The sequence below is a fragment of the Sitophilus oryzae genome, unplaced genomic scaffold (assembly GCF_002938485.1).
Source record: "Sitophilus oryzae breed Bouriz unplaced genomic scaffold, Soryzae_2.0 scaffold_476_pilon_pilon, whole genome shotgun sequence".
Lineage (NCBI taxonomy): Eukaryota > Metazoa > Arthropoda > Insecta > Coleoptera > Curculionidae > Sitophilus > Sitophilus oryzae.
The window spans coordinates 1068131-1089459 of NW_022147058.1; the positions used below are offsets into that span (position 1 = coordinate 1068131).

Genomic DNA, 21329 nt, shown 5'->3' on the forward strand with positions numbered 1-21329 from the left:
AATCCATTAATATCTCAACAATCAAAACTATATGAGTAGATAATATATGAGAGATCCTCCTCCTCAAAATACTCCTCCTCCTCCTCCTCCTCCTCCTCCTCCCACCACTAATTCTACCCTTTTTATTTCCAGTATATTTTGATATTTATTCTTAAGATTTTCGTTTATATACCTAGTTTCAACATCAGTAAGAATAATATCTAGTATAATCTATATATCTAGCATAATATTTTAAATTATTAATAAAATATAATTACCACATATTAATAAATAAAAAATACTTATTACAAATGTTTAACTAAATACTATACTAATATATAAAATTATAAAATTTTAGAAATAGTAACTTAATAACTAATTACTAAACTAAAATATATAATTTAAACAATACAAATAAAATTATAAAATAGTAACTTAATAACTAATTACAAAAATTAAAATATATAATTTAAAAATATAATATAATAAAACAAAACATAATACATATCAAAAATAAATAAAATAATGCATCCTATATATTACTACATTTCCACTGATGGTCGAGCAAAATGGTTGCCATGCTAGGGCTGGACATAGGTATATATGGCTAGTAAGGTGGGTCTTTAGAAGAGGGTAAAGCGAATCTCTAATTCATCAAGAGTGATGCAATACAATAAGAAAAAATAACTAGTTAGAAAGCTGATACAAAAATATACTGATTTCCATCAAACTGTTTTTCATCGAATAGTTTTAATTAATCAAAGGGATTGGTGAGGCTACACGGCGAGATCTTTCATCGAGCCGCCCAAACCATCCGGATCATATCGCAATAGTCTTTCGGCGCTGTCTCCATATAGCGGTAAGATGTAGACGGTAGCACCGTCTCTTATCAACGTGGCGAAACATTGCAACTTTTGGTGGGAAAAACCGTTAATTCAAATATAGATTCCTGTAATTTGATTTATTAGTATGCTATTTATAGTAACAATGTATTTTAAATACTGATTTCAATTTTAAAATTATTTTCAACTCCTCCTCCTCCCCCTACTCCGATACAGCGGTCCTAGCCGGCATTGAACTGTTCGCTTATAGGGACGTACAGAAATATCGATATTCTACTTTTCGATATTCTACTTTTCGATATTTCGTTATATTAAAAAAGTCTTTCTATTTAGATAATAACTATCGATATCAATCGATATTAAAAAAATATGTCGATTCATTCCTACTTTTTCTTCAACGAGGAAGATAGGGTGATATAAAGAAACAGAGATATTCTTATCCCCACTTATTTTTACTCCCACTATATCAATGTCTAGTCATATATAGTAAAAGCCACTAAAAGTATTAGTTCAGAATGGCCGAAGAAAATAATTTACAAACCCTCTCTCAACAGACCAGTTTTACTATTCAACATCAATCTATACTTAGTATATTACAATCTCCTCCTAGGGAAGAAGAAGAAACTATAACCTGCGAACAATATACAAAAGAAAATATAGAAGAAATTAAGCGACTGTTTTGTGCTATTTGTCAAGACATGGTTGATTGCTACGAAACATGTGTGCCAAATACATGTTCACACTTTTTTTGCTTAAACTGTATATTAACATGGAATGATGTACGTTACGATTCAAAAATGACAACTAAGTGTCCACTATGTGGTTTACATTATAAATATTTAGTGCAGTTTCGAAAAGATATAATTAGATATTACTTTGTCCAGAGTATAAAAAGGGGATTAAAATAAATGTGACTATAAATATTTGCAGTTTTATTTCACATCATGTAAAAATTCTATTGATTTAACACAAAACCGATTAAACCGATTGATATTTCAAAACATTGCTCATCTCTAATATAAATATAAAATTTAAAAAATAAAACCAGTATCACAGGTTCAACGATCTCAGAGAGAACCGAGAACAAGATACCTGCAGATATAATCTCAGATCGACCTCGCCTCTGTCGACCAGTTGCTTATAAAAGACAAAGGCAGTCAGATGGTTTGGTTGTAAATTTCGCACCCATTGCAATAAAATTAAGGGTATTTTGATAAACATTATTTGTGTTAGTTAAAGTTAATATCTATAGTTTTGGTAAGTTATAGTTTTACATATTCATCTAATAAAATTAAGACTTCTATTCAAAAACTTGTCCAGTTTTAATTGTATTTTACATTTAATTTAAAATAAAAATAACATTCTTCAAATTTAACTCGTAGTAAACATTAAAATAGTATATAATATATAATAGTATAACATATATTCTATTATAATTAATAGAATAATATAAAAAAATAAAAATAATATAAAAACACTCAGATAAATAGATTAACAAAAAAGATAAAAAAACAGTCAGTAATCCCACTATGGACAAATCAAATAAATAATAGTAAACACAACTAAACATTAACCACAGTAAAATTAAAATAGACAAACTATACTAATAAACAGATAAACTACAAAACAGACAGCATGTCTAAATTTAATTCAATATTCATAAACAGTAGAAAAAATATAACCAACAAACACTCAACCACAATAAAACAAACAAACAAACAGATAACAAAGACGCTAACAAAACTAATTGTCTAAATTTAATTCATACATATAGTAAAAAAATACAACCAACAATAAAAACAAACAAACAACACTAACAGACAGGTAAACCGCAAAACAGACAACAAACACACTAACAAAACTGTCTGTCTAAATTTAATTCACATATATAGTAAAAAAATACAACCAACAATAAAAATAAATAAACAGATAAACCGCAAAACAAACAACAAACACACTAACGAAACTGTCTGTCTAAATAATTTAATTCACATAAATAGTAAATTATAACCAACAATAAAAATAAACAAACAGATAAACCGCAAAACAGACAACAAACACACTAACAAAACTGACTGTCTAAATTTAATTCACCATGGATACATGAACAGTAGAAAATCACAACCAACAGTAACTAGAGTAAAATTAAAGTTCATCAAATTAACATAATAATGAGTTGTAACATAGAATTTTTTATAGAACTAAAGTACCAACATGTTCAATTATACATCTTGTGTTAAATCTTTTAGTCTTAAACATCATATGAGAGTAGCTTGTAACTAGTCAAGTTTTTCAACTGATGGCTTGGAAAGTCTGCTGAAAAAAGGGTAAGACTTTTTCTCACTGTTTTACAATTTTAGTCTTATAAATATTTTCTTTTACAGAGAGATTTTGTGAAAATCGGGAATCACATGACAAAAGATCGATTTTCGGCAGAATCAGGTAAATATTTTTTTACAGGTAAATATTTTTTTAAATGAATCAAAAAATTAATTTATTGCTAGTTTAAAAAAACTCAAATTGATAAAGGAAATGCTGAAGAACTAGAACTTTTAAAACAATGTTTTGATACGTTAGTGGATTCATTTAATTAAATATTTACATTTTTTCATTTATTTTTTTAATTAAATTATATTTATACATTCTTTTTTCCAAATTTTATTCATAACCTTTCAAATATATAACATAATCTTATAACGTTAGTGATTAATTTAAGTAGTTAAGTTAATAAAACCTTAAATCTTTTCACAGAATTAAATTGAAAGATGTTTATTTGCCCATCCTGTAAAAAAACCTTTACTCGTAAAGACAACCTATCTCGCCATTTAAAGAGTGCCTGCAACAAATCTTCCTTTCTAAACAGATGGTTGACAAAGTCTACACCTGAAGAAAAAAGTAAGATTTTTTATGTTATAACCTTTTGAAATTAACAAAATAATTGTATTTATAGAGAAATATTGTGAAGAATGCAAAGAGTCAATATCACAAAATTTATGGTTTGGTCATCTGCGATCAAACACACACAAAAATAATTCTAAAATAATTGAACAACCTGGAGTACAAATTATTAAATCTGCATTCAAAGAACGAATAATAACATATAGATTATCTATGGAGGAGATGATCTTAAATGTTAAAAATTACTTTATAAAATTGGAAAAAAAGATTCTTCGTATATTTGAGGATCAATTAAGAAAACACACATGCCTTAAAATTAATATGGAGCTTTTTGGCTATTATTATAATCCAAGTACTGATAATCATGATGTAAAATCATTCAACACTCCATTTAAAGTCATTTGCAATAGTGCCGAAACAAAGGATTTGATAGAAGAATTTGTAACAGTTATTGACAATAAGGCAGATGAGTTTGCAGAAAAAGATTCGGGTAAGTGTTTAACTTTAATCTAAAATATATATGTAATTAATTTTTATTTCTGGTTTCAGGATGGATCTTACTTAATTTTATTCATTTGGAAATTAACATTAATAAATTCAATCCTTTGAGAGCATCATCATTTATTGAACTACCTCCTGAAATAGTACGACGTCAAGCTGTAGTTAACATAAGAAATAACGATGACTACTGCTTCGCATGGTCCATAGTTGCAGCTCTTCATCCTCCAACAGGTGTTGACTTTGTTACATCATCATACCCTCATTATTCAACGGTTTTGAACACTGCAGGTATTGATTTTCCAATAACATTAAAAAACATTAAAAAATTTGAAAATCAAAACAATATTTCTATTAATGTATACGGTTTAGAAAAATATTATAATAAAATTTCTAAAAATGAAGAATATGAAATAATTGGTCCTCTACATTTCACAAATGCTAAAAAAAATATTCATGTTAATTTATTATTGATAAACGATGATGATGGAAATCTTCATTATTGCTACATTTCCGATCTTTCTAAATTAATTTCTAAACAACTTAGCAAACACAATGGTAGAAAATATTTATGTGAAGGATGTTTGCAATATTTTGATACAGAACAAAAATTACAATACCATAATAGTTATGATTGTGATCATGTTAAAATTAATTTACCTTCTAAAGAACTAGTTAAAGATAAATATGGAAATGTGGCATATGAAAATATATTAAAATATACAAATTATCAAAAACAAATGGAAGTTCCTTTTGTGATTTATGCAGACTTTGAATGTATTTTAAAACCATTAAATAATAATGAAAATGTAGAAGATCCAAATAGTTCATATACTGTAAAAAATTTTGAACATATTCCATACTCTTTTGCGTATTATGTCAAATGTTCATTTGATGATACATATTCTAAGTTTGAAAAATATAGAGGTTTGGATAGTGAAAAAGTTTTTATAAATTCTCTAGAACAAGATGCGTTAAATTTATATCAAACATTTTTAAAGACTCCTAAGAAAATGAATACTCTAACTGAATTAGAACAAACTACACATAACAATGCCACAAAATGTCATATTTGTGATAAACCACTTTTAGGGGATAAAGTTGCCGATTATTGTCACATTACAGGCAACTATAGAGGACCAGCTCATTCTTTGTGTAATATAAATTATAAAATTCCTAATTTTATTCCAGTTATAATGCACAACTTACGTAATTACGACAGCCACCTATTTTTAAAGAATATGTGTTCAAATAAAGAACAAATATCAGTAATTCCACAAAATAAAGAAAAATATATTTCCTTTGAAAAACATATTCATGTAGACAATTATTTTGATAAACATACAAGAAATTTAAAAAAAAAGAATCTATCACTTAGATTTATCGACTCATTTCAATTCTTATCATTTTCTTTATCTAAACTTTCAGATACCCTCAAAGATGAACAATGTATAGAAATAAGAAAATTTTTTAATGATGAGGAACATTTTAAACTTATTCGTCAAAAAGGTGTGTTTCCTTATAATTACATCGATAGTTTTGAAAAATTAGAGGAAAAATTTCTCCCTGAAAAAGATCAGTTTTTTAACAGTTTAACAGATGAACATATTTCTGACGAGGAATATGAAAGAGCTCTTAAAGTTTGGAAATTATTTGAATGTGAATGTATAGGACATTATTCAGATATATATTTGCTATCAGATACTTTACTTTTAGCTGATATTTTCGAAAATTTTCGAAAAACATGTTTGTCTACTTATAAACTAGACCCTGCACACTTCTATACTTTTCCAGGGTTAAGTTTTGAATCTTGTTTACGTTATACAGGCATAGAACTGGAATTACTGATAGATCCAGATATGATACATTTTTTTAAAAATAGCGTTCGTGGTGGAGTAAGTTCATGCATAACACGGAAATCTGAAGCAAATAATCCTTTTCTATCAAAATTTGATTCAACAAAACCTAATAAGTATATAATGTACTATGATGCAACAAACTTGTATGGTTTTGCAATGTCCCAATATCTGCCAACAGGTGATTTTGTATGGTTGTCAGAAAAAGAAATAAAAGATCTAGATATTTTTTCAATTTCTAATACATCTAGCAAAGGTTATGTTCTAGAAGTTGATTTAGAATATCCCGAACACCTTCATGACTACCACAACGATTTCCCTTTTTGTCCAGAAAATTATAAACCACCTAATTCAAAATCTACAAAATTAATACCTAATTTAAATAACAAATCAAAATATGTAATTCATTACCAATTACTAAAACAATGTCTACAAAATGGCCTTAAGTTAACTAAAATCCATAGAGTTTTACAATTTTCTCAATCTGCTTGGTTGAAAAAATTTATAGATTTAAACACAAAGTTACGTAATGAGTCTAAAAATGAATTTGATCGTCACACCTTTAAATTAGCAAACAATAGTATTTATGGAAAAACAATGGAAAATGTGGACAGGAGAGTTGATATAAGACTTGTTACCGAATGGGAAAAAAATAAAAGGAAAGATGGGGCTGAAAATCTCATTGCAAAGCCATATTTCAAGGACTTAACAATTTTCTCAGAAAACTTAGTCGCCATCCAAATGCAAAAAATACTAGTTACTTATAATAAACCAATATATGTTGGCTTTTCCATATTAGATATTTCAAAAACGGTTATGTATGACTTCTATTACAATTTTTTAAAACCTTTGTATAAAGATAATGTTTCTCTTCTGTATACAGACACTGATTCTTTTATTCTTGAAATTACAACAAATAATGTTTACCATGATATGCAAAAGAATATTCATAAATTTGATACCTCCAATTATGTACCTAATAATATGCATAATATGCCAATAACACAATCAGTTGTTGGTAAATTTAAGGATGAATATGCTGGTGAACCCATTGAATCTTTTTATGGTACGGGGGCGAAAGCATACTGTGTAAAAACCGAAAATGGTTTATTAAAGAAAGCCAAAGGTATAAAAAAACATGCTATTAAAAATCAGTTAGATTTTATTCACTATAAAGATGTAGTAGAAAATAATTCTAAAATTTTTTGCTCCATGTATGTTTTTCGTTCTAGACTACATACAATTTTTACCGAATTAATACATAAAATTGCATTGAATTCTGAAGATAATAAAAGGTATCAAATTCCACATGATTTTAAAACACTTGCTTGGGGTCATCATGATATTTCATTTTACCAGTGGAATGCAGATAATCCAAACCTCGATATATTTTTTAAATAATACAATATATTTTATAGATATATAGATTTATACAGGAACAAATATATTTTTATGTATTTTAGTTTTAACATTTACCATAAAACTTTACACAATTATGAAAAGTTGTACTTATTAAAAGTATAATGTATTAAATAGCATTCTACTCTGGAATGATTTAAATTTAATTCATAATTCCACTTATGAGTGTTTTAAACTTGTTATAATTTATAGATATTAGTTGTAGATTTATACAGAAACAAATATATTTTTATGTATTTCAGTTTTACAATATTTTTTAAATAATACAATATATTTTTTATTTAGTTTTAACATTTGTCATAAAACTCTTTAATGGTGTGAAACATCAAACTTTACACAAAATAGTTCACATAGATTCATACAGAAACAATTATTTACCTATGCACAAGACACAACACAAAATAAAAACGAGTAACGAAAAACTGAAACCATAAAACTTATTTGAAGTGACTCATATAATTTTGTTAAATAAGTAAAATATATTTTTACATAATGTACTTTAGGTTATATACTATTTACATTGTATTACTATACTATTTACATTGTATTACTATACTATTTACATTGTATTACTTATTAATAATATACTTTTATATGAGTTAATGCATTTTCAATGAAAAATATACCTACTTATAGAATACATGTTTGACAATATTTCATTTCTTATTAATCCTTCTTAAGATGTGTTTGGAAAGTTTTGATAAAGATATTGATGATGTTACTTATAAAACCTTTGAAAATCGACTTTCTACTTTTAAAAACTGGAATGGAAAATTGGAACCTGAGGTATTAGCAGGAGCAGGCTTTTATTATATTTCATATAGTGACGTATGCAAATGTTACTATTGTGGAACTGAAATTTATGAGTGGACCTATGATGACTGTCCTATCGAAGAACATCACAAAATTTCTCCATTATGTAATTTAAATGAATGTCTATGGTTAAGTCAAAACAAAAAAAATAAGAAACAAAAATTCAAAAAATCTAATAATAATTCTTTGGAATGCATAATTTTGATGATATTATTATTCATTAATTTACATCTTTTTTCAACATATATTTCTTATGCTAATAAGTATTTATATTCATCTATAAAAAAGATATTGTCAAATATCATTTGGTAACCATCTTGAATGGAAGTAAATTGTAGATAAATAAAATTTTTAATAAAATATTTACTTTGTTTCAATGGCTCCTCAAACACATTTTATTCTCCTTTATTTCATATTTCAAAATGTTATTTATGTTCATTATCCCCCCACTGTAACCCGATGTGAAATATGTTTTTCGAATGAAACAAACATTACACTTGATAAAAATTGTCAATTTATGAAAGTTGGTTTAATCAATAATAATACACTTAGTTTTATATATCCCATCAACAAAGGAGAAAATGTTAGTAGGTTTTTTAAAATTTTATATCATTATTCAAACCAAACCATTTTTGATACTAATTGGATTGAAAGAACCGAATTAAAATATACACATTTTCAAAATGAATCATTCAACTATACTAAATTTATTAATGAAAAAAATAATGGATATAACATTTTTAATATCGTTAATCTCTTTTTAACTTTTACTATATTTTTGTATATTACAATTTTAATTATCTTTTTTTATTATAAATTTCAAACAGGAAATTTACACTTTCAATAATCAATTTCATTTAAAATATTGTTTCGAATAAGCAATGCGCATGAGTTGACGATATGAATAGGTGGGGTATGAATTGGTAGGGGTTCGAATATTAAAGTAAGAGGAGAACTTAATATTATTTAGTTCATTCACCATGTCTTCTAAAGTTTTTGAAAATCTTTTAAATTCAAAAATTTTCTTTTTGAATAAATCTTCATCAAAATTTGTTATTGTTGGTATAAGTAATCAAGACTTTTCACCGAAAATTATAATCGGTGGAAAAAATGGTTTTTCTATAACTCTAAGTGAAGAAAGTTGGAATAGTTTTTGCAATCATCGAGGAGTTATTGAAAATTACTTCTGCTTTCCCCAGCAAATTAACGAACCCATGTTGAATATAGACAACTTTAAATTATATTTTGAGAAAGTCAACAGTCTTCCTGTTATAAAAATTAAAGAAGAATATTCAAGATATATATATTTAGGATATGAGTCTATAGAAACATTATGGCGATTAAAGGAAGTTGTGGATTACAGAATTTCTATTATAAAGAAACAAGAATTTTCACTTTACTTTAAAGTATTCCAAACCAGCATTTCAATTCAGGAAGGTGATCCTATTGATAATATTTATCGCATTTTACAACCCAATCAAAATCCCAACAGTGAAAATGTTTCAACCATGTTGGAGTTCCTGATACTGTACCCGGAGGAATTGGAAAAAAGGTTGAAGAGGAATGAACTCAAAAGAAAATATTATGAAGAAATCGGTGACTTTTCAGGAAGAGAAAAATAAACTTTATGTGTTAGTGCAGTGTAATTTTGCTTATAAACAAGCACGAAAATGTGAATTTAGAACTTATTATTTAGATAGACTTCGTTTTGAAAAACGAATTAATAATTGTAAGATTATTCTTGATCCAATACTAAGCAAAGAACACAGAACTAAAATGTATTTAACACGATTTGCTAATACTTGTATTTAACCAAATATTAAATAAAACTATATTATATTAATTAGTGCTTTATTTTATTTTAAGTTACATAAAACAACTATACAACATCATTTTTATTAATCCATGTATTAAACTTTTTATCTAATCCTAACCATTTTACATAAACTTTGTTTCCTTTTCTTCTTAGAATTTTTTCAACAAGGTATACATCAGAGTGTTTTGCTTTCTGTAACTCCTGTTCATAAAATCCACCCTGAATTTCCTCATTTCTTTCATCTTCAATTATATATGTTCTGGGATTTGTCATCTTAACTTTTTTAATTCGAAATATTTCATTTGACCAATTTGGAGTGTAACCTTTGGAAAATGCCTCGCGATACTTGCTTATACGCACATGATCTCCAACTTTAAATTTAGCATGTTTTGAATCTACTGTTTTAGCATGAGTAAAGATTGATCTTAAAATCTTCTTTTCATTTTGTTTATTTACTTGGTTTGGTTTCATTCCAATTGTTGAATGTTTGGTGTTATTGTAATCCTTAACGATATCTTGTAAAATATTAAGCCATCTATAATTTCCTTGCAAACTAAACATTTTCCACATTCTGGTTTTTAATGTTCGGTTTACTCTTTCAACTACACTTGCTTTTAAATTGGAAAACGTACTATAATGATTAATTTTAAATCGTTCCATCAGTCTTTGGAAATGTTGGTTGAAAAATTCTGTACCCCTATCCGTTTGCAAATTTTGTGGGTTGGTTTTTAAAGTAAGTAATATGGTGTTCATTGCTGTGGCAACATCCTTACCAGATTTTGTTTTTACAGGTTCTGCCCAAACATATTTTGAAAACACATTTATAACAACTAAAATATATCTATAACCCTGTTAAATTTGGAATATGGTTGCATTTCTACTAGATCTGCCTGTAAAAGATCATTTAGTCCTTTAACAATTACCCTTCTTCGCATAAATTTTTTTCTAGCAGGTTTATGTAACTCATTAACTACTTGTTCCTTAATGGTTGTCATACTTTTGAAATTTTACCAAAAGATATTTAGTTTTGAGAGTAGTTGTCCACAAAGCTTTTATACATCTCTCTCCATTCTTTTAATTTTTGTATTTGTTCATCCTTATTAGTTTCAATCAAAATTTCATTAATTTTAATTATTTCTTTGACTAGGTTATCTAGATATTCTTTAACTGTTGTTAATAGAAAATCTTTTCTTTTATTTGCAGAATTTTCTACTTCCGTTTCTATTTTTGTTAGCTCTTCATGCAATATTTTAGAGATAGTATATATAATTTGTGAAAGATTTTCTATATATTGTCTACTGTCTAAAAGGTACATCAACTAATTTTTTACCATTAAGAGTATCGTTTATAAGTTTACTTTTAGTTTGATGAATATTATCAATATCATCTTTTAGATGTTTAATTCTTTCTTTCTGATTTTTAATTATCACTTCTCTAATTTGAGTGTTCATGGTCTTATCAATTTCATCAATATGAGCATTAATTTTTTTATTTTCTTCTTTTACATGCTCTTTCAATGATTCTAGACTTACATAAAGTTCATCCAATTTTAAATTGAACTTCTCTAAACTGGATTTTATTGTAGAAATTTCACTTTTACTTTTATTTCTATCTTCACTTTCCAAATTTTTTTCTGATTTTAATTTTGTAATTTCAGCTAATGTATTATTAAATTGCTGTCTTAGATCTTGTAGTTCTTCTATGTCTTTTTTATGGTTAACTAAGTGCATATTTAATGCTGTCGCTGTAATTTTTTCAGTTCTGTCAATTTTATCATGAACATTCTTAAAATAAGCTACTTCTTGATTAACTCTTTCGTAAACGTTGTTTGTGAAATCTTCAAATTTTGTTTTAATGTCATTTTGAAGATTTCTTTTGATTGATTCAATTTGTGATGTATCGTTAATGGAATCTTTAATTTGTTCTATTTCTGTTTTTAAATTATTAATTGTTTTTATATTATCATTAAATTGTATAATTTTATCTTCATGTTTTGTAATTTTTTCATCAAAAAACTTAATTTTCTTTGCAAAATTATTATTGTTTGATTCATTTTCACTTAATCTCTTGTTTGTGTTGTCTATATTACCTTGAAAATGTTCAATTACTTTATTTTCAATATAGTTTACATCTGTCTTAAACCTATATAAAATTTTATTTTCAACATTTGATAAGATTGTGTTTTCCAAGGTTGTTGTATTTACAATGTTACGTTTAGAAATATGACAACCAAATTTATCAACAGACATGGTTTGATATTGGTCAACAATTGATTTGTTTATAACTATCAATTCTTATTTATAGTATAACTTTAGCCTCTCTTAATTCCTCAATTATAGATAATATTTCATTGTTGTGGGCTGTATTGCCAGCATCTGTAGATGCTAGTAAAAGACGAAGTCGATCTACAAGTTCATTTATATTATCCCAATACACATAATCTGTATTTGATTTATTTATTTTTAAAGTTAAACCTTTCCCTTTCTGGACAGCCGTCGTTCTACTAGTTCTAAATGGTGCTTTCGGTTTAGCAAAAGCTTCAGTCAACCTTTCCAATGGTGTTATTGTTTTAGTTTTTGTAATACCCTTTCGTTGCAAGTAAGGTCCAATTATTGTTACATATTTGTGTGAACTATTTCCTTGCACTTGCTCGTTGGGATCAAAATTTCTACGATATGCATTAGTTCTTTTTAATATGTCCATATAATTTTCTAAATCATCATTTTTGTATCCAACAGGTTCTTTTTTAAAAAGTAATTCATATAAACCAACCGTTCCGGGATATTTTATACCTTCCACATGAATATTTTTACCAATTATTTCCACAGGTTTTTGTGTTAAACCCAAAAAAAATTTATCTCTTTCGAGATCATGCACTATTCCATAATTATGATCAAACTTAGACTTTGTATCTCTCACACCTTCATCTATATATGTTCTTGGTAATTCATGGAAAGCATTCAACCAATCATCATATCCCGAACTCCCAACATATGTTTGAATAGTTTGTCTTGTCTCTTCTAATATATCTGATAAATTTCTACTTTCTGAATGGTTAAATTGTGAAGGAAATGTTTCTGCAATAACACTTGTTTCTTGTATATTGGGAATCTGACTTATAGATTCTGTTGATCTGTTAAAAAATGATGGAGTTTCAGGTGGTAATATAGGAGTTTTGCCAGTTTTCGGAGTTATTTTAACTTTTGTAGGTGTTGAAGTTTTAAAAATATTCTTCTTGTAAGTCAACAGGTTCTTCTTTTATGTGTAAATGTTCCGATTTTCCAATAGCTGAGACTAGTTCTTGTATAGGTTTTGTTATTGGTTTATAAGTCTGTTCTAACTCTGCTTGTGTTGTAGATGCTGCTGATTTTAGCATATGATACTTTTCTTTTACTGCTTGTCTTGACTTTATCAACTCTTTAGCTAAACGTTTATCCATGTTAGATAATTTTTAAATGAGGAAAAACCACAAAACTCGTCTTATATATAAATATAGGAATCAAATTTATTTCTATATCTACCATTATTTAATTGACAATCTTTATCAATTACAAGAAATCCATAGGGTTCCTTCCAACATTTAGCACAAATATTTTTAAACTGATCAAAATGTCATATCTATCATGCAATGATCATTATATATATGTTTTAAACTTGAAGAATCTTGTTTAAATAAAATCAATAAATTTGAATTTTCACGAATTAGTTGTTTAAGAATAGAAGAGTAGCCCTGAAATATGAAAAAACAATCTATGTGTTTTGTATGTCTACCATGTGTAAAATAATCTCGAATAATTGATTGATTGTGACAAGGAATATCATCGAAGATAATAACAGAATTTGGTTTTATTTTATGAGGTGAAATAACATTTTCATCATTATCATATTCAAAATATCCAATTTCATTCATAGGTTCTAAAAGTTGTCTTAAATATTTATATTTCGGTTGATCTAATGATTTTGAATATATATAAACATTTTCGAACCTAATACCATTAGGATGTTCAAGCAATGTTAACATAACATTAGTTTTACCACTTCCACTACAACCAACAATTAATCCTCTTTTCGAACCACCACCAAACAAAGCCCCATGTTTCCTAAATTGTTTGTGTGAAACTTTTTCATCGTGGTTCTTAATAGGTAAAGAGAATTTTTGTTTTTCGATCTTCATTTTTAAAATTACTGATATATTCCATTGTGTAAAAGTATTTATACCCTAGCAGCAATAGTTTATTTTTAGTATTTAAATTCGTTTTAATGATTGTACATCACTCCAGTGTGAACAAAACTATAAATAGGAGACGAAAAAAAGGTTTTGGGTTAGTAAACAAATTAATTACCAAACTTCCCTTCGAATTTCACATACCAGGATATAACTACTGTGGACCGGGTACAAAATTGGAGAAGAGAATAGCCAGAGGGGATATTGGTATAAATCCATTGGATGCTGCTTGTAAACAGCATGATATAGCATACTCTCAATCTGAAGATTTATTAAAAAGACACGCATCAGATAAATTGTTAGGAGATCAGGCTTGGAATAGAGTAAAAGCTAAGGATTCTTCTCTCGGTGAAAAAGTAGCTGCATTAACTGTTGCTGCCATAATGAAGGGAAAACGAAAGCTTGGAATGGGTATAAGAAGAAAAAAGGAAAAAAAGATTGGAAAACTTAAGATGAAGAAAAAACGGATAATTCGAACACCTGAAAAAAATTGGGGACTTTACCACTTTTGCTCCCAATATTGGGAGCGTTAGGTGCACTAGGTGGTGGAGGTGCTGCAGGAATTGCTAAAAGCAGTCAATGATGCTAAAGCATCTAAACAGCAGTTAGAAGAAATGCATAGACATAATATAGCAATGGAGGATGTTTCTAAAGGAAAAGGATTATTTATTAAACCGTATAAGGGGAAAAGGACTTTTATAAAACCGTATAAAGGTGGTAAACTTGGTATAAAAAAAAGATCAAAAGATTAACATAAGTTTTCCACGTAGACCGCTTACAAATATTGACATTATTAAATATGTAAAGGTAATGAAAATTCCTAATTTCAGGGGTGTGTTTATGCTTGATGAACTTCCAAATACAATATCTGTAAAAGAGTGTGGTGTTGTTAATTTAGATAGGAAGCAAAATAAAGGAACACATTGGACTTCATACATTAAAAATGATAGTCATGTTGTATACTTTGATAGTTATGGAAATTTAAAACCACCTCTTGAACTTTCAAAATATTTTAATTCAAATGGTGAAGTGAAAATATTTTACACATATGAAAATAAACAAAAAAATAATTCATACAACTGCGGACAACTTTCTCTAAAATTCTTAAAAAATAATATATAAGCTAACAACATGTAATAAAATAGCATTTACACAATGTCTACAACAATAGCAATATCAGGAAACAGTTCAGTTTTATCAGCTGATTTCAATCCACCTATATATTTGGATGATGAGAAACAATATTACTTAGGTTTAGCAGATTTTGAAACTTTTATGACTATACCCAATATAGAAAAGGGTCACAATAAACTTTATATAGGTGATAAAGTGATTGTTATTCCAGATGGAACTTATGATATAATTGATATAGAAACATATATAAAAGATAAAGTTAAAACTGTGTTTGAAAATGAAAACGTTGCTTTTATTAAAAACCTAATACTAATACCCTGAAATGTACCTTAATGTGTAGCAAACAAATTGATTTTACAAAAGATGATTCAATAGGAAAAATACTAGGTTTTAAAAGTAGAGTCATAGAAGCAGATAAAGTAGATCATTCAGATAATGTTGCTAATATAAGTAAAGTCAATGCTATTTGCATTGATTGTAATATCTGTGTTGGTTCATTTAGTAACGGAAAACCTGTTCATATTATTCACCAATTTTATCCTGCTGTAGCTCCAGGGTATAAAATAGTTGAATCTCCTTACATTCATATTATATTTTCCAGTCAGCGTTAAAGCAATTAACAACATTACAGTAAAAATTGTTGATCAAGACGGAGATCTTATCAGTTTCAGAGGTGAGACTATTACAGTAAGATTATTTTTAAAAACAAACGGTTTATAAAATGGTTGTTAGATATAATAGAGGTAATATAAATTATTCTCCAGTTATTATTCCTAAAAAAAATCAAAACTTATAAAAAGAAACTGACACAAAAAATTATTCAGTGTCAAATCCAACACCAATCGATTAACACGAAAAAATCATAATTTTCTAAAATCGCTAGGTTTTAAAGTCTTAATATAATGAGCATATTAAATGTAAACGAAAAGTTATATATTGATAACTCTATTGTTAGTTCAGAATTACATACCTATCAACCATACATTTCTTCAAAATTTGATTATAATGATGAAATACGTATACCAATCCAAGAACTTGATGCTTACACTCTACCATCATCAAGCCTACTTTATATCGAAGGAAAGTTAACAAACACAGAGGGAAATTATACAAAGAGATTGCGATTTACAAACAATGGTATAGCTTTCTTATTTAGAAATTCGTTATGAGTTAAATGGTATTACTATTGATGCCTTAAGAAATGTAGGACTAGCATCAACATTAAAAAGTTATCTATCCAGTAACACAAATGAAAGTTTAAAACTGCAAAATGCAGGTTGGTTTCCACATAGAAAAGAAGAGGATAGAATCTTAGTTGATGATAATGGAAAATTCTCCGTATCTATACCATTAAAACTGCTAATGGGATTCTTTGAAGATTATAGAAAAATTATAATAAATATGAAACAAGAGTTGGTTCTTATAAGATCTAATAATGACTTAGATGGAGTTTTCTTTAAGGATGATGTGACACCACCATCTACAACTTTAGAAACCCCAAAAGTTACTTTCGATAAAGTCTATTGGAAAGTACCACATATTTCAGTTGATATACCACAACAACTAGCTCTCACTAGAATATTGGAGTCAAATAAAGATATAGTAATTGGATTTAGAAGCTGGGAACTTGTTGAGTACTCTTCCCTAACTGAAACAACACGACACACATGGCCTGTAAAAACAACTAGCAAACTTGAAGCTCCCCGTCATGTAATAATTGCCTTTCAAGAAAATCGAAAAGGAGATGTTAAAAAAGATATGAGTCAATTTGACAATGTAGATTTAACAAATATTAGAATATTTTTAAATTCCGAAAGGTATCCTTATCACGACTTATATTTAAATTTCAAAGAGAACAAATATTCATCTTTATATGAAATGTTTGCAAATTTTCGCTATTCTTATTATGGTACTTCTAATGAACCCATTTTTAATCCTGAAAAATTCAAGGAGATTTCACCAATTGCATATATTGATTGCTCTCACCAAAAGGAAACGCTTCAAACGGGTTCTGTTGTAATGAGAATTGAGTTTGAAACAAACAGTGCGATCAAAAAAGACACATCTGCTTATTGTCTTATTTTACATGATAAATTATTTAGTTACAATCCTTTAACAAAGATTGTCAAACAATTATAAACTTTTACCCCCACTCTCTTAATGTTTAGTTTTGATATAAAATAAGTAAACATAGTGTCTGTAGTAGTAGATATGTCTTCAACACTACAACTAGAAATACAAAATTTTATTTTTAAAATACAAAAATTGAAAGAACAAATTGCAAACTACTCAAGACAAAAAAGTTTAATTAAAAAGTTTAGTGAACTAAAAATATGAGGTTGATTGTGGATATACAAGGATTTAAAGATGAGAAAAACAACTTTTTACCTAAAGAACTTGCAGCCTTTGATGGACATAGAATCTCACATTATATGTTTAAAAAACCCTATCCATTAGACTTTCTGTCACCAGAATGTCACAGACAGGCGGTATGGTTAATGAAAAACCATCATTGTATCAACTGGAATGAAGGATTTACACCTCACCATTATTTTTCAAATATAATTGAAAAACTCACTGAAGAAGTAGAAGTGGAATTTGTTTATGTTAAAGGAGTTGAAAAAGCTGCGTTTGTAAAGAAATATTCCAAAAACCTGTGATTGAAATAGATGAACAACCAGCTTTGCCTATCGGAACACCAAAATGCTTTTTATCATTCTAAGTCAACTTGTATGTGTGCATTATCAAATGTATTTTATTTGTATGATAATTTTTTATGAATGAATAAAAATCTATATAATATTTATTTACATCTTTTATTATTAAAATATAATTTTAACTAAATTAGTATTTCTACATCAACTAAGTTATTGGATGAATTATCCTGGTTAACTAAGTGTCTATTTATGTTAGTGTTTACATCATCTGTTACTTGTTCGTAGGCTATTTTCCCATTTTAACAAATTGATTTAAATATGTTATTTGATTTATAAAACCTAAGTCTATCATTACAGAGAATAATTCTAATGTATCATAATTTTCGTAATATTGTGCACACGCACTCATTCCTTTTTTCATATTTACGAATCATATCATAATACAGTTTCTCCATCTGTCTAAGTTTTTGATAAGTTTCATGAAATGATTCATAAAGTTCTTGATGAATACATATTACTGCGCTAATAAGTTCAATATTCTCACTTGACATTTTTCACCTTAAAACAAAATATAATTTTTTAAATATTTCGGAGCACGATATTGACGAAGAGGTCTCTGTTTTCTTGATATTGTGCTTCTAACTTCTTCGGGTTGTTGTAACTTGTCTTTAAATCTTCGCAGTAACTGATCTCTAGCGTCATCCAAATGGAATCTCTCGAACACCTTTAAAATTTCTAGTATAACTTTTGAATTCTTCGTTACTCTCACGTATGGAACAATGTGTGTTAGTTCACTTGCAAAATATGTATGTCCCAATGCACGCACAAACTCGTAAAGATTAATCCTTTGTAATAGAAAATCAGCACAAAACTCAGTTATCCTATGACAATCTTGTTTCAGTGGAAAAAAATAAATCTTTTGATTAATTAAAACTATTCGATGAGAAACAGTTTGACGGAAATCAGTATATTTTTGTATCAGCTTTCTAACAACATTAGTTATTTTTTTCTTATTGTATTGCATCACTCTCGATGAATGAGAGATTCGCTTTACTTTCTTCTAAAGACCTACCTTACTAACTATATATGACTAGCTATATATGACTAGCTATATATGACTAGGTAAATAAAGGGGGGGATGAAAGTAGTAGGAATTAAATGTATATTATTAGTATGAGGAGGAGGAGGAGTATTATGAGGAGGAGGAGGAGTATTTTGAGGAGGAGGATCTCTCATATATTATCTACTTATATGGGATCTACATCCATCTATGGGACAACAAAATCACAATATTTTTCCCATATTGTGAAAAATACCAGCCAAAGAAAATTTTCTCAAAAATGGCACGGTGGCCTCGGTAACGGCCAAATCCGAGGTGACGATTTTGACGTTTCCCGTCTTGTCGATACACCAGGGTACGATCTAATATTTTCGACAGAGAGCGTTCCGAAATTTAAGTTTTGTAGGAATGTAAAAAGAATATCGATACAATAATAAAATACCGTATATGATAAAACAAAGTAGCATTTGGAAAATAAAAATTCTACATTCTCCCCCTCCAAGAAAAAATAGACATTGCTAAATGGCTATTTCCCAGATATGTACAACATTACAAGAATATTTACATACTTAAAAAATAAAATTATTAAAAAGATTCTTAAGCTTGTTTAGATATTCTCACTGAGATAGCTACGTGTATCACTCGTCCTTATGGAAGACAAAATCGGTGGGTCACAATCAGGAAGGTCTCAAAATCGGTAAAGGTCAAAATTGGAAGACATTAGTTGGGAAATCCTAGGCTCAGAATAGTACGACACAAACACATAACTTAGTAAATTAAAAATTGTTTAATGACACTCAGATCAACAGTGGTCGGCAATCCAATTTACTAAGAGTCCACATACATCAGATCAGGACTACTAATATTAATAAAAGAAATAGATAAATTAATTATCTCTAACACATATCATAAGGTTAACTCAGACAATGAAATTGCATCATCAAAACAGCTGTCATATCCCAAATGTGTTTTTTTTTAAATATTTCCCATATGGAGTCAAATCCGAAAAATCCGAGCAGGAAATCTAAAGGTCTCTTCTAGTCAAATTAGAAGAAAAAAATTCAGTTTGAACTGAAGTTCAAAAAACTGCTATATGAAAAAGCTATCAAAAGACACTATTGACTAAACTCAAAGGTCAAAAAAACTAAATCAGAATAGAAGTCATCTATTACTGTCAATCAAAACAAATCATATAGATCAATCTAAAATAATCCAAACTATATAGTAACTAAATTATAGTCACGCCTAAACTCAACACAGAAATGTAAATTTCAAACTATATACACCCTGTATATTTCTGGTACATCATACCAAAGACTATATATGTACTCACGAGAATCCCTACTCGAGCAGTACGAACTAAATACATAACGTAGTGAATGTTAAAAATGTAGCCAACAAATTAACATATCACCAATCTGTACAAATATATACTATATGGCGAGTGCAAAACTCGACATCTGTATGTCCCAAAATATAAACTAGAAAAACATTTTTTTTTGGTCCGTTCACAAAAATCCATGCCATTTATCTAAATACAGAACTATCTGTAGTCTCTAAAAATATCAATCAACATATTGACTGAACTTGAACAAATTTATCTGTACTGTCAAAGAAAAAATCTATAAATGAATTAAATTGATGCAACCAACATGTTATAATTAACATCAAGAAAGATAATCAATATCATCAATATAATAAGCACCTCAGCATACCCAGTATATATATGTACACAACTATAAACTAATTATTAAAACAAAAATATATCAATCTTCACTCGATAAAGATATTTGATCATCATCTATGTGGTTGAAACGCTTCAAATCTTTAATATGCCAATTACCAGCTTTAGAACCATCAAGGTCTTGAAGATTATAGGCTAAATTAGATAATTTTTTACGAACTATAGAATGAATATATTTAGCTACTACTTTTGCTGAAAATTTGTCAGCAGCGCTAGACAAAACTTTATTTCTACGCCATACATTGTCTCATACATTAAAACAAACATCTGTCTTCCTGAGATTATAAGAACGAGAATTACGCTCATGCGCTAAATGAAGATTACTACGAACTTGAATAAAAATATCTTTAAAATTTTGAAGATTAGCCGCGTAATTTTTACGATCACC

The 21329-nt window shown here is 27.9% G+C and overlaps 2 protein-coding genes across 3 annotated transcripts; one reads left to right on the forward strand and one right to left on the reverse strand.

Moving 5' to 3' along the window:
• Window positions 1-510: 510 nt before the first annotated feature.
• On the forward strand, window positions 511-8132 carry LOC115886219. 2 transcript variants are annotated; one of them, XM_030905304.1, is made up of 6 exons: window positions 511-3148; window positions 3206-3263; window positions 3573-3716; window positions 3772-4209; window positions 4269-6792; window positions 7839-8132. In XM_030905304.1, the coding sequence occupies exons 3-6, from the start codon at window positions 3587-3589 to the stop codon at window positions 7924-7926; spliced, it is 3180 nt and encodes a 1059-aa protein (XP_030761164.1). In that variant the 5' UTR covers window positions 511-3148; window positions 3206-3263; window positions 3573-3586; the 3' UTR covers window positions 7927-8132. The 2 variants fall into 2 exon arrangements, with proteins under 2 accessions (XP_030761164.1, XP_030761163.1); XM_030905303.1 differs by having other exon boundaries at window positions 511-2078; window positions 3071-3148; window positions 4269-8132.
• Window positions 8133-10184: 2052 nt separating this feature from the next.
• Window positions 10185-10682, reverse strand: LOC115886244. Its single transcript, XM_030905331.1, has one exon. The coding sequence runs from the start codon at window positions 10680-10682 to the stop codon at window positions 10185-10187; it is 498 nt and encodes a 165-aa protein (XP_030761191.1).
• Between the last annotated feature and the right edge of the window lie 10647 nt (window positions 10683-21329).

Coding starts and splice junctions, on each gene's coding strand:
- LOC115886244 (XM_030905331.1), bottom strand. CDS start 10,682: ATGTTTAGTTTGCAAGGAAATTATAGATGGCTTAATATTTTACAAGAT.
- LOC115886219 (XM_030905303.1), top strand. CDS start 3,587: ATGTTTATTTGCCCATCCTGTAAAAAAACCTTTACTCGTAAAGACAAC. Junction 3,717..3,771: donor GTCTACACCTGAAGAAAAAA/GTAAGATTTTTT, acceptor TTGTATTTATAG/AGAAATATTGTGAAGAATGC. Junction 4,210..4,268: donor GTTTGCAGAAAAAGATTCGG/GTAAGTGTTTAA, acceptor TTCTGGTTTCAG/GATGGATCTTACTTAATTTT.